Raw genomic sequence first — 13,468 nt, forward strand, 5'->3', positions numbered from 1 at the left:
ACAATTAGTTTAAAAATAGTCAAGATAAAATAATAAAAAAAGGCAGGACCAAATCGAGTGAAAACTTTGAAGGCAGAACAGAGATTACATCTAAAAAAAATGCAGGACACAATTTATTACCCCCCCCCCCCCCCCCCAACCCCAAAAAAAAAAAAATCAAATGGTAGCTTCCTAACAATCCATAGAAGCTAGATAAACATAGAAGCTAGATAAACATAGAAGCTAGATCAAAATAATATTTGAGACAGAAAAACTATAGAATTACTATGAGAATATCTCTTAAAAGCAATACAGCTATAACCATTCTAATGAAATACCAGAAAAAGTTCATTTGGGCTTATCATGACGTCATATAATAATTTTCACTGTAAAAAGGACACATCTACTAAAATGAATTTTAATGATTCAATGTGGTGGCTCATTTAAGGTAAAACCCTTATCTACAACTAGTCTTTTAGGTGCAAAAAAACATTTTATTTTCAGAAAGACACGTACAATCACAAATAGACAACTTTCATGCTGGATTAAACAATTGGACTTATCAACTTAGTCATTGATACAAATTATGTTTAGTGTTTTATTTACTAATTTAATTTAATTTTAGATTTGGAGGAAATGAAAACATAACAGTTTGTGTAGATGCAAGTTGGCAGAAAAGAGGAAGTGGCTGGGCATATGATATCCTCACAGGTACATTATATTTAAGAAAATAATCCCTGAAATATAATATATAGTTATAGACCAGACATACAAGAAAAGTTAACATTACAATCAAAAACCATATGACTATAAAGTAGGCTTCCAAACCGTTACCTATTAAACAAACATAGATATGACAACAACATGTAGTCACAAATCTCATAAGAAATCTTTTATTGTAGCCATGTGTGCTTGTTTTACCATGGACAAGACATTAATTGTATATATCTGCTATGATATTATCCTGCTCAATAAACAAAGAATGTCACAATTTCCAACTGAAGGTAAAAAGTAACATACACAATTGGATATACTGACAAAATTCTATGAATAAGTAGCAGTATACTGATTTAATTTTATAAACCTATCAACATGATCGAGGTGCCCTTTAAGGGACAGAAAAAATACAATGGTACAATCATGACATAATAAACAAACTAAATAAAAAAAAAATAAAACATTTAATGGTTCATTAGAGTTATAATTGTATTTATTGTATAAAAACTTTGAACTTAATCATAAAAATAGAAATGCCAACATTCTAATGATATCAAGCTAGATTTTGACAAAGAGAGACAACTCCCTCATTTTCATATTTCAGATGTGGGTTTGATTTAGTAATGAATCTTGATTGTTTGTTAGTTCTAATATAATGATATTTAATATAAGTTTTCTAACATAAGCTATCTTCATTAGTCATTAACCATAAATATTTATTTTCTGAGGAAAGCTAATTGATATTACTTCCAAGTTTCCCCCTCATACCAATTCTTGAATTTTTAGTCCAACTCTATAAATGCATACTGACAGAATTTTAGGTGAAATTTTCTTGTTTAAAATTATTTAAAAATTTTCAAGGTCCGATAGAAATATTTGAGATTGAATATTAGGTCCAAGGACACAGTTATCGTCCTTTGGTTTTCGTTGTCTACGAATATAGTCCCTAGTGTAAACAGTGTATAACTTGCAATTTTTTTCATACACTTTCCCAATTTATTTCTTGATATTTGATGCATGATATATTAAGTAAGGGTGTGAAATTACATGTTAAAAAAATTCGTCTGCTGAATCTTTATGTTGAGTAGTGATTTGGTCTAGTGAAAAAAGGTCAAAATTAGTATGTCTGAAACTGTCAAACTGAATTTTAGACCCCCTTAACATAGAATTATCAATATTTTGAGTTAGAGCTGGTAGAAGTTTCTATAATTTTGATATTATTTGTCCCAATAGTAGGACATTACACTGTACAAATCTTTTTGAGATAGAGCAGGTGCGATTGTTTTAATTTGAATGTATTGTCTAAAAGAAATGTACTACGAAAAAACTGTGTTCCCTGGCCATATGTCTATTATAGAAGATATCTAAGGTTTAAAAGGAATGAAAGATTTCCTTAATATATAAAGCTTTTGAGTCTTTATTATGAATATATCAAGCTTGGATATCTTTTTTTAATAGGACATTGTTCAATGATTGGAGCAAAGTCCCGCAAAATACTTGGTTATAAATGGAGGTCAAAAACTTGCAGGATATGTGAGGTAGCCAGTAGAAAAGGAAAAATACCAAAGGTTCATCAGTGCAGGAAAAATTTTGGTGGGAGTGCAAAAGCCATGGAGCCAGATATGGTAATTGACCTAGTCAGAGAAGCTAGATTAAAAGGTACGAACATCTGTACTATTTTTGGGGATGAGGACTCTATTACAATTGCCAGAATAAGATCTTACGTAGATAAAAACATAATAAAGCTGTCAGACAGTAATCACATCAAAAAAACATTAGGTAAAAAACTTTACGACTTAAAAGATAAACATCAATCATTATCAACTAAAGTGATAAATTATGTCGTAAAATGCTTTAATTTCTTGGTGGCACAAGGAAAAGGTCAACCAGAAAAATTTTGTCAGAGTCTGCCAGCATTGGCTAAGCATCCATTTGGAGACCACAGTGACTGTCATACTGATTGGTGTAGGTTTATTGAAGAGAGTGGACTTAAGTACAGATCATTGCCTTATGGTAAACCGTTGTCTGATAAGGCACTACAGGCATCATTGAAACAAATTTTTTCAAATTATGCTGAACATTCAAATAAACTTGCCAACTTAGAAAGTACTCAAGGAAATGAATAAAACTGTTGCTTCGAAGGCACCAAAGTCAAAACATTATGGTGGCTCAGGAAGCCTAGGTTACAGAATAGCTGCAAGTGTTGTCCAAAAAAATAGAGGTCACATATACACAGTTGATGTAAGAAAATTCAATTTTGATTTTTTTTAATGCATGCTGTTGGTTACAAAATTAAATTGAACATGTTGAAATACAATTTCTTTCTGGCTTCTGTTCACTGACACAAATTATAAGGCCATCTTGTCATTACTTAGCATCTGTTAAAAGTCTAGTACTATCCAGAAAAGAAAGAAAGGGCATTGTTATTTAAATGTCACTCTAAGTTTCATGCAGTCCCTATATGTTCATGATGTTAGAATTATTTACAATTAAAAAAAAAATGTTTATAAGATGTACCCCAGAATGGTCAATTGTGGGTCATGGTTTTAAAGGTACATTGCAATTCATTGTAAAATATTTGTTCAAGTTCTCTTTCCTTCTTCAGAATATACTGAAATGCATTCTTTGTATATTTTTTCTCTCCCAAGACCTGGCATTATATAATTGAATTCAAAACAGAAAATTGCATGATTCTTGGAAAGAGTGGCTCTTGAAAATAGTTTACTTTTTTTATATTTTTTCTTTTCTATTGATTAAATACAGCAATAAATTTTAGAATATGTTTGTTTTCTTTCTGAAAATACATGAAACTGCTGTGACAACTGTAATGTGTTGAAAATCATGCATGACTTGTTGAAAGATATGTAATATTTTTTTCATTATCAAAGTTCCTCATAGTCTCTTAATAACTGTTCATTCATGTATGAAATTTTATTACTCTAACTTATGTTTGAAATTAATGAAAGTTAATTAATTTACACAAATACATATATGCATTGCAATACTGACGAAATTATATGACACAAAATTATAATAAAACATATATTCTTTTATATAATATTTTATTTTTCAGGCTAATGTATCTGCAGGCCTATTACCTGGGGTCCACACAAAAAAACTGTCCACATTACGGGACTTGCAGGCAAAGAAAAGAAAGGCAATAGCAGTGACAAAGAAAGCAAAACTGCATAGAATCCAGTTGAAGTCAAAGCGGTATAATATTTATTTTATAATTCATTAAAAATGCAGAATTTCACATTAAACTTGACACACATGATGCTGAATCAACCAAACCGCTAAATAACCAGTCACTAAGTGCTCTGAGTGATTTAATTTTTAGAAAAACTAATTGTCCCTGTCCCAAAAATTGGTTTCCGTTCTCCAACTTTAGTTTGCCTCAACCAAATGTGTAATGAAACTTATACACAATGCTTATAACCTTAAAGTTCGAAATTGGGTGGCATCACTTTTACCGTTCATGAGTTATGCCCCTTTATAAACTTAAAAATTGCTAAATTTTTCAACTGTGTTCCAACTTTAGTTTTCCTCATCCAAATGTTAAAGACTTATACACAATGCTTATTACCACAAAACACAGATCAAGTTAGAAATTGGGTGGTGTCTCGTTTACCTTTCTTGAGCTATGCTTAGTTATAAATAGAAAATTTGATAAATATGTCGTTCCCGTTCTCTAACTTTAGTTTTCCTCAACCAAATGTAGAAATATATTTCATTAACTTTTAAAAGAAGTAAAATGTCAATAATTAGTACATTAACTCATGCATATTTACAAGCGGTGGCATCTGTTGCCCATAAGACACATTCTCCATTTATTTAGAAATATAGTTTTAATAATAATTAAGGGTTCTGCAAATAAAAATTAACACCCAATTTCTGTTTGCTGTAGATTTGATATTTGAATGATCAATCTATTATTATCCTACTACCATGACTTAAGATTATATACTTTATAAATCTATTTATCTCTTTCACAGTCACCAAAATACTTCAAGTTGTGAAGTAAGAGAAGGGGTGTGTTATGAAGAGGGCACAGCACTAGGAGTTGAACCGGATATAACAGAAATACCTGCACCAGTTCAAACAGTGACCAGTCAGTCCATGCCTCTAAATTTGTCTAGAATATATTTTGACATAGAAGCTACTGGGCTTAGTAAGTATTATATGTTTATCTTGCAGTAAAACATTAAATGTGATTTAGGAATATAATGTTGCATTACCAGCAAAGGGCTATATTCCCTGATCCGAATTGAAAGGGATCTGTTATAAACCATGAATCTAATTCTATCAAAATGTATAATAAACAGATCAATACATGTCAAAATCCGTATCGCATGCTGTATCACCATTGGCCCTCGGTATTGATATTGGTTTCTCGTGGTGATACAGCATGTGATAAGGATTTTGCCATATATTATTCTATATGTATTGAAATCAGGAATACATCCCTAATCATTATGAAGACAGCTTATTATAGAATGCCCTAGGTTTTTTTTATCAAGGTCAGCTAGTGAGTCAACTTCAAAGATCAAGTTTTCTGTAGAGTTGACTCTATTCGAAAGTCTGTTTGTTGATGGCACTCAATAACAATAGTCACTTGCCGCATTTCAACAACTTGTGAAAGATAAAACAAGAGGCTGTCAGAGAGACAGCAAACCGGATTTTCCTACAGAGGTCGAACCCTGAACAGTTGAGCAAGTACGGACACAACATTTAAGCTTAAAACAGCTCTGAATTTGGATTGTGATTGAATATTTGATACAGCATAGGTTTGTGACACAAAATAAATGTGGTCAAAGAACTGAAAAATTTGAAATTGGACATTTACCTATTATGGTCCAATATCCAAAATATATGTAAATTGCTAGAAACAGCATATCAAGGAACCCCAAGAATTCAATTTTTGATGAAATACTTCTTAGTTAAACCATTTCTGTTCAAAGGGAAATAACTTTGTTTCCATGAACCAATAATGTAAATCTAAAATTAGTTATGATTTAACTATAATTCTCTAAAATTAGATATGATTTAACTATAATTCCCTAAAATTAGATATGATTTAACCATATTTCTCTAAAATTAGATATGATGTTATTGTTGAGATTGTCGCGGGAACATAACGTCCGTACTATTGTACTTGTCCATTGTCGACGTCGTATTGTCAGTGACGTCGCCTTGGGCGGAAATACGTTAGTTGTATATAAAATGTAATGGCTGAACAGTTGTCTTTATACACATTGCCTAACTATCACCTATATTTATGGTACCGTGACCAATGGATCTCGAAAAATTGAAATCAGTTCGATCTGGGAACAGAAGCGCTGTTACCAGACTATTCCGCAGATTAGATGAAGCAAAGGAGAATACGAATTTCGATGAAGAAGAAGTCATTGCAACGCTCGGAAAACTTGTGCAAAAACAAACATTGTTTGAGGACTTAAATGAACAAATTCTCAAGTTAACAGAACCGGAAGATGTGGAAAATGAGATTATTGATTCAGATGAATATTCAGTGACTATGGAAACGAAGATTCGACACATACGTAAGTTCATACAAAATGTCCAAACCCCGCAGTCCCGTCATATTGAATCACATACTACAACTCACACGTTAAATCCAGAAACAATACCGTTTGTTCCAACGCACAACATAACCAACCCACACAACGCACAGTCCTTTGAAAACCCGTCTGTACAAGCCAGTCACACATTTAACACGCAACAAAGTACATTTTCGTCAACTAGTAATCAGAGTCACCGCCTACCGAAACTTTCGCTTCCAACCTTCTCAGGCAACATTTTAGAATGGCAAACTTTCTGGGACTCATATGAGTCGGCCGTACATCTTAATCTGTCACTTACAAATGTACAAAAATTTAATTACTTGAAAGCACAGCTAGAACATGAAGCACTAGGATCAATAGCAGGTTTCGCACTAACAAATGTAAACTACGATGAAGCCGTAAATTTGTTAAAAGAGAGGTTCGGTCAACAAGATAAAATCATAAATGCATACATGCAGGCATTATTAGAAATTCCTTCGCCTAGAAATCAGTTAACAAGCTTACGAAGTTTTTACGATAAAATGGAAGGTTACGTCAGGGGATTAGAAGCTTTGGGTCAAACACAGGAAACATACGGCACGTTACTTGTTCCCATTATTATGAACAAATTACCCGGGGAAGTCAGAAAACATCTCGCGCGAGGACACAGAACAAAAACTTGGGTATTACGGGACCTCCGTAAAAGCATATTAGACGAGATAGATATAATGGACGCAGGACAAGAGATAGAGTCAACACACAATTTGCCCACAACATCGTCTTTCTTTGCCGGAGCGAAATCGCCGAAGTCCAAATCTTACAAAAATATTGAGACTAGACCTTGCGTTTTCTGTCACGAAATACACGCACCTACCCATTGCAGTAAAATAACCGACACAGAATCCCGTATGAACATAGTAAAACGTGATAAGTTATGCTTTAATTGCCTTGGTAAACACAGACTAAACGAATGTAAATCTAAACACACATGTAGACATTGTAATAAGAAACACCATACAAGCTTGTGTAATGTACGTCTAACAAATAGCATAAAACCAGTCCATGAGGTAAGCCATAGAAACGGGGGTAGTAACTCAGCACATACGAATTTCCGCGCGAAAGATAATCAGAGCAGCAACCCGCAAAACCCACTATCTTCAAATTCGACAAACGTTCACCTCGTAAATGATAGTCATACAACGGAACAAGATACTACCATTTTGTATTCACAATCGACAGAATCGCGTTCAAATGTACTTTTGAAAACCGCCGTAGCACAAGTAGGGTCGAATCAGCTCTACACCGAGACAAACATTCTTTTTGACGAAGGAGCGCAAAGATCGTTTTTAACGCAGAACTTAGCGAATAAACTCAAATTACAGATAGAGGGAACAGAGATAATACATTTATCGGCATTTGGAGGTGAAGAGAAAAACGCGAGACACCTAGAAAAGACAACAATCTATCTGAAAACCGATGCAGGACACGTATTGCCAATCAAAGTACTGATAGTACCGATGATAGCCATGCCTCTACAGAATCACATACGTAATATTGATACACAAAATGGTTATTTGCGTGGTTTAAAGTTAGCGCACACGATGACACAGCAAGATTCATTCGAAATATCGTTTTTAGTAGGCGCAGATCACTATTGGGACATTGTAGAAGACCATATAGTACGGGGAAACGGTCCGACCGCCGTGAAATCCAAGATCGGATATTTGCTTTCGGGACCTATATACGGTAAGAAAACTAACACGTCGAAAACTAGCATGTTTAATGTTCTAATATCACACAAAGTTGAAGAATACAATCTAGAGAGATTTTGGAATTTAGAATCAATAGGAATAAATAGTAAGGAGGTAGACGAAGACGGTGATGCATATATTAAAGCCTATCAGGACAGATCAATTGAGTTCCGAGAAAATAAATATTTCGCTAGGTTACCATGGAAACAGGATCATGATGAATTGCCTACAAATTTAGCAGTCACGAAGAGAAGGACAGAAAACGTCATTAAAAGACTTACTCAAAACCCAGATATGTTAAAGAAGTACGGGAACATCATACAAGAACAGGAACGTAGGGGATTCATAGAGAAGGTGGATGAAACAGCAGAAACTTCAGAAAAACTGCACTACATTCCTCATCATCCAGTACAGAAGGAATCAAGCACTACGCCTATCAGAATTGTTTACGACTGCAGTTGTCGCCAGTCGCCTAATTCGCAAAGCTTGAATGACTGCCTCTTGGATACACCGCCGAAGCTAAACGACCTGACAAAAATTCTGATGAGATTTAGAGCCAACCCTGTCGCCATAACAACGGATATTGAGAAAGCCTTTTTACATGTAGGATTAAACGAGGATGACCGAGACGCTACACGTTTCTTGTGGCTAAGTAACCCATCCGACCCAACAAGTTATTTACAGACTTACAGGTTCAAATCCGTCTTTTTTGGAGCGACTTGTTCACCGTTTATACTAAACGCCACAATACTGAAACATTTACAACGTTACAACAGTAAAACAGCTACATTGATGGAAAGAGACTTGTACGTGGACAACATTCTGACAAGTTTACAGAACGAGGATGAGGCTGATACGTATTATAAGGAAGCGAGAACAATGATGAAAGACGCCGGATTCAACCTACGATCGTGGACGTCAAACAGTCAGAATATACGCAAGCTAGCCAAGACGGAAAATGTACTAGATATGGACATAAACACAAAAGTACTTGGTATGTTATGGAATAGCAAATCCGATGATCTGATGTACCAGAAATGTGATATTCCAATACGAGACATTGTAACAAAAAGGGAGATTTTGAAACATTCGTCGAAAATATACGATCCACTTGGAATAATCAGCCCGGTAACAATAAGAGCAAAGACACTAATACAGGATCTATGGAAAAGTGGACTGGATTGGGATGAACAAGTTCCGGAAAACTTTAAGGCTACTTGGATTAATGTAGCAAGCGACTTAGAGAAAGCGACACAAATCGTCTTTCCGAGATATTATTTCTCCGGTAATTCTACTTCGGAACAACTTGAACTACACGTATTTTGCGATGCCAGTCCAAAGGCGTATGGAGCGACCGCATATCTGAACAACGGAACCGAAACTGCGTTAATGATGGCAAAAAGCAGAGTAGCGCCAGTGAAAAACCTAACATTACCGCAACTAGAACTTATGGCCGCGGTTATTGGAACTAGACTAGCGTCACATGTACAATCGACTTTCGAATGTAAAAACGTGGTTTTCTGGTCGGATAGCTGCATAGTATTGCACTGGTTAAAATCATCGAAACCGTTAAAACGATTTATTGCGAATCGAGTGAGAGAAATAACGGAATCTACAAATCAACATGAATGGAGATATTGTCCAACAGAATGCAATCCAGCCGATCTCTTAACACGAGGAATTAACGCCGATCAATACATCGATAGTGTCATTTGGAAAAAAGGACCAAATTGGTTAACGGATCGCACAAAATGGCCAGAAATAACTCCCACAAGTAAAATGGTAATGACAATTACAGGAGAAAACGACGAAGAGGAATTTCTAAACAATGAAGTTCATACTGATCACTATGGTATTAGTAACGTTATAGACATTTCGAAATATGGGACTTTCAGGAAATTGATTCGAGTAACCGCTTACGTTCAGCGGTTCATATCTAACTGCCTATATACCAAACATCGGAGAAAAGGTGGAATTTTGACGACATATGATATAAATACCGCGGTGCGTTCATGGATATTAGATTGCCAAGAATCTTCATATTCAGCCGAAATAAAAAGTTTAAAGGACACACGAAATAAAAACACAATGAAATTTCCAAGAATAAGACAATTAGGACTCTTCATAGATGACGATGGTCTTGTGAGATGCAATGGAAGAATTCACAATGCACCGATTTCAGAGAATACCAAATTTCCGTACCTTATACCTGCGAATCATCCACTTACCAAACTGATTGTGATAGACGCACACGAACGTTCACTCCATTCTGGACTTAATGCTACGCTAACTTTTGTACGACAATCGTATTGGGTACCGACACTTCGACAATTTATTAAGAAGTTATTGAATAAGTGTGTAACTTGCCGCAAAGTTATGGGAAAATCTTACAGCAAACCGGACCCGCCACCGCTTCCGAAAATAAGAGTACAGGAAGCCTCGCCATTTACCGTCACAGGGGTCGATTATACAGGCGCTTTATACGTAAGGGATCAAGAAGGAACTTTAAAGAAAGCGTATATATGTTTATTTACGTGCGCATCGACTAGAGCAGTTCATCTCGAAGTAGTTCCAAACATGAGCGAACATTCATTTATTCAGGCATTTCGACGCTTTGTTAGCCGTAAATCTCTGCCTAAAATTCTAGTATCTGACAATGCATCTACATTCATTGCAGGATCTGAGGAAATAAAAAGATTATGTGAATCGGATATAGTAAAAGATACTTTATCAACACACGGTGTAGAGTGGAGATTCATACCGAAACGTGCACCATGGTATGGTGGATTCTGGGAGCGCTTGATTGCTCTTACGAAGACAAGTTTGAAAAAAGTGCTTGGACGATCGCAAGTTAACATGGAAACATTACAAACAATTGTTTCGGAAATAGAAACTATCTTAAACGACAGACCGCTTACTTATCCATCGTCCGATATCAAAGACTGTGAAGCTTTAACACCGTCTCATCTACTATACGGAAGGCGCATTTCAACATTACCGTACCCACAACCAGAAATCGATAACATCACCGACCCGACTTACATGGGACATTACGATCTTAATAAAAGTGTACAAAGACAAACGCAATTGATTCAACATTTCTGGAAAAGATGGAAATCCGAATACCTTACGTCGTTACGTGAATTTCATAGGACTACCGGAAAAAATGAACAATTAATAAATACAGGAGACATCGTGCAAATTCACAACGAATCTCCGCGTATAAACTGGAAAATTGGGATCGTAACCGAACTGGCGAGAGGTAACGACGGACTTGTAAGATCTGCACGAATAAGGACCAACAATGGGGAAACAACTAGACCGATCGCAAAACTATATCCATTAGAAGTTACACAAACGATGACAAACAATTCTAACGTTCCAATAGATGATCAGCAGGAAAATATGGAGAACAGACCGAGACGAAAAGCAAGTCTTAAAGCCCGTGAGACCATACGGAAGTGGATACACCAATGACGTGAAAGACGACCATTAGTGATGTAATTGATAGACAATTACGCGTTTTAGTGCAAAGTTGAATTTTATTCTTATTTCATGAGTGACATTAATTGAATTTAATTGCTAAATGTAATTTCCGTTTTAAATGATTTCATGTACTCAGTATTTCAAAGAAAAACACAACGCGAGAGACAATTTCAAAGTATTATTATTTATTGATGGACAGTAATTTATCAGTGAAACGATTGATCAATGGATAATTGAGATTATTTAGAAAATTGTGATATTTTTTACTTTTCGCGGCCCCAGTATGTTGAGATTGTCGCGGGAACATAACGTCCGTACTATTGTACTTGTCCATTGTCGACGTCGTATTGTCAGTGACGTCGCCTTGGGCGGAAATACGTTAGTTGTATATAAAATGTAATGGCTGAACAGTTGTTTTTATACACATTGCCTAACTATCATCTATAGTTATATTATTTTCAAATTATAATCTAATATAATTAATAGTTTTCAAATAAATCTGTCACTACAATTATAATTGGGTGATTAACAATTAAAAGATGGTGTGTTATCTTGATAAAAGGTGAAAATCATTTAAAAACACTTAATGTAACCAATTAAACTTTATATATATCATGTATATAGTTAATAGTTCCCAATAATTTTTCTTTCATTTGTATCAAACTGATATAGATCTGCAACTTCTCTATGAAATTCTACAACTTTATCTACACAATGTCATGTAATGAAATATATCCTTCAATAAAAATAGATTATTATCTAATGAATTTGCAAATCTGGAACCCCAAACAGGATCAAGTAAAAATTAAAATTAACACACACAACAAATATAGCATTCATAAAATTACTTTATACAGAATAACAAACAAACCTACCACAAAATTCTTCAAACAATTTACCAAAGAAAAGAAAAAAAAATCCAAAATGTCTTTTATCATTAATACAATGTCTTTTAAAAAATGAGTTATTTCCCTTCGTACAGAAATGGATTAATTCATCAAAAATAGAATTCTTGGAAAAAGGCTATAACTGACTAACGAGAAAAGCTAAAATCGTGAAAATTGAACTTGACCTTCATTTAGTCACAGGAAACAACATATCTAAATTTGAAAAAAATTTCTTTAAAGCGTTTTCATGTAATTGAACAGACACTGTTGGCAGCCGCCCGCCAAACATCGCCAAATCAATAACCGATTTTTACTTAAAAAAAACGGTCAAAAAAATAATTAGGTATGCTATAACAGTCAACAATGTCTCACAATTGTTCTAAGTAATTTATACGAGTTTTGATATATAATCACATGCCATTCATTTATGGCTTTAAAACAATTATTATCATTATGCAACACATATTTTTCTATGTTTATGATAAAAAAAAAAATCTTTGCAGGTAGAACATCACACATATTACAATTATCTGCCAAAAGGGATGAGGAGATGTATACTTCATTTGTATTACCATCATGCCAATTAACACAGAAGGCTGCTAAAATCACAGGAATTACGTATGAGAATGGTCAGCTCTTGTTTAAAGGAAATGTTATGCCAGCTGTTGGTATCAAAAAGTGTTTGAACGATTTTATTTCTTTTCTTGATAAATCACAAAATAATGTTATTATAGGCCACAATATATGTAATTATGATTGCATGGTATTATATACAGCTTTAGAAAAATATAGCTTACTTGATAAATTTATGACCAGTATTTCAGGTTTTGTAGATACATTATTATTATTTAAATCTTCTCATCCAGGCCTTAGTTCCTATTCTCAACCTAATTTATTTCAAACATTATTGGGTCAAACTTATGATGCTCACAGAGCTGATGAAGATGTAGATGCACTGTATACACTTGTACATAAAACTGTTGTAAATAATTGTCATTTTGAAAAAGTATACTTGTCAAATAATTTTATATTAGAAAAATACTTATTTATGAAAGAGCTTCAGAAAAATCTGCCTTCATTGAAATTG

General features: G+C 34.3%; 1 protein-coding gene across 1 annotated transcript; it reads left to right on the plus strand.

Moving 5' to 3' along the window:
• Positions 1-3,790: 3,790 nt before the first annotated feature.
• Positions 3,791-13,254, plus strand: LOC127706559 (uncharacterized; the record flags this gene model as incomplete). Its single annotated transcript, XM_052211214.1, has 4 exons — positions 3,791-3,909; positions 4,692-4,867; positions 12,885-12,999; positions 13,248-13,254. Coding segments are annotated over 4 exons (417 nt in total), but the record flags the coding sequence as incomplete, so codon positions are not given.
• Between the last annotated feature and the right edge of the window lie 214 nt (positions 13,255-13,468).

This window comes from Mytilus californianus, unplaced genomic scaffold (assembly GCF_021869535.1).
Source record: "Mytilus californianus isolate M0D057914Y unplaced genomic scaffold, xbMytCali1.0.p SCAF_6, whole genome shotgun sequence".
NCBI lineage: Eukaryota > Metazoa > Mollusca > Bivalvia > Mytilida > Mytilidae > Mytilus > Mytilus californianus.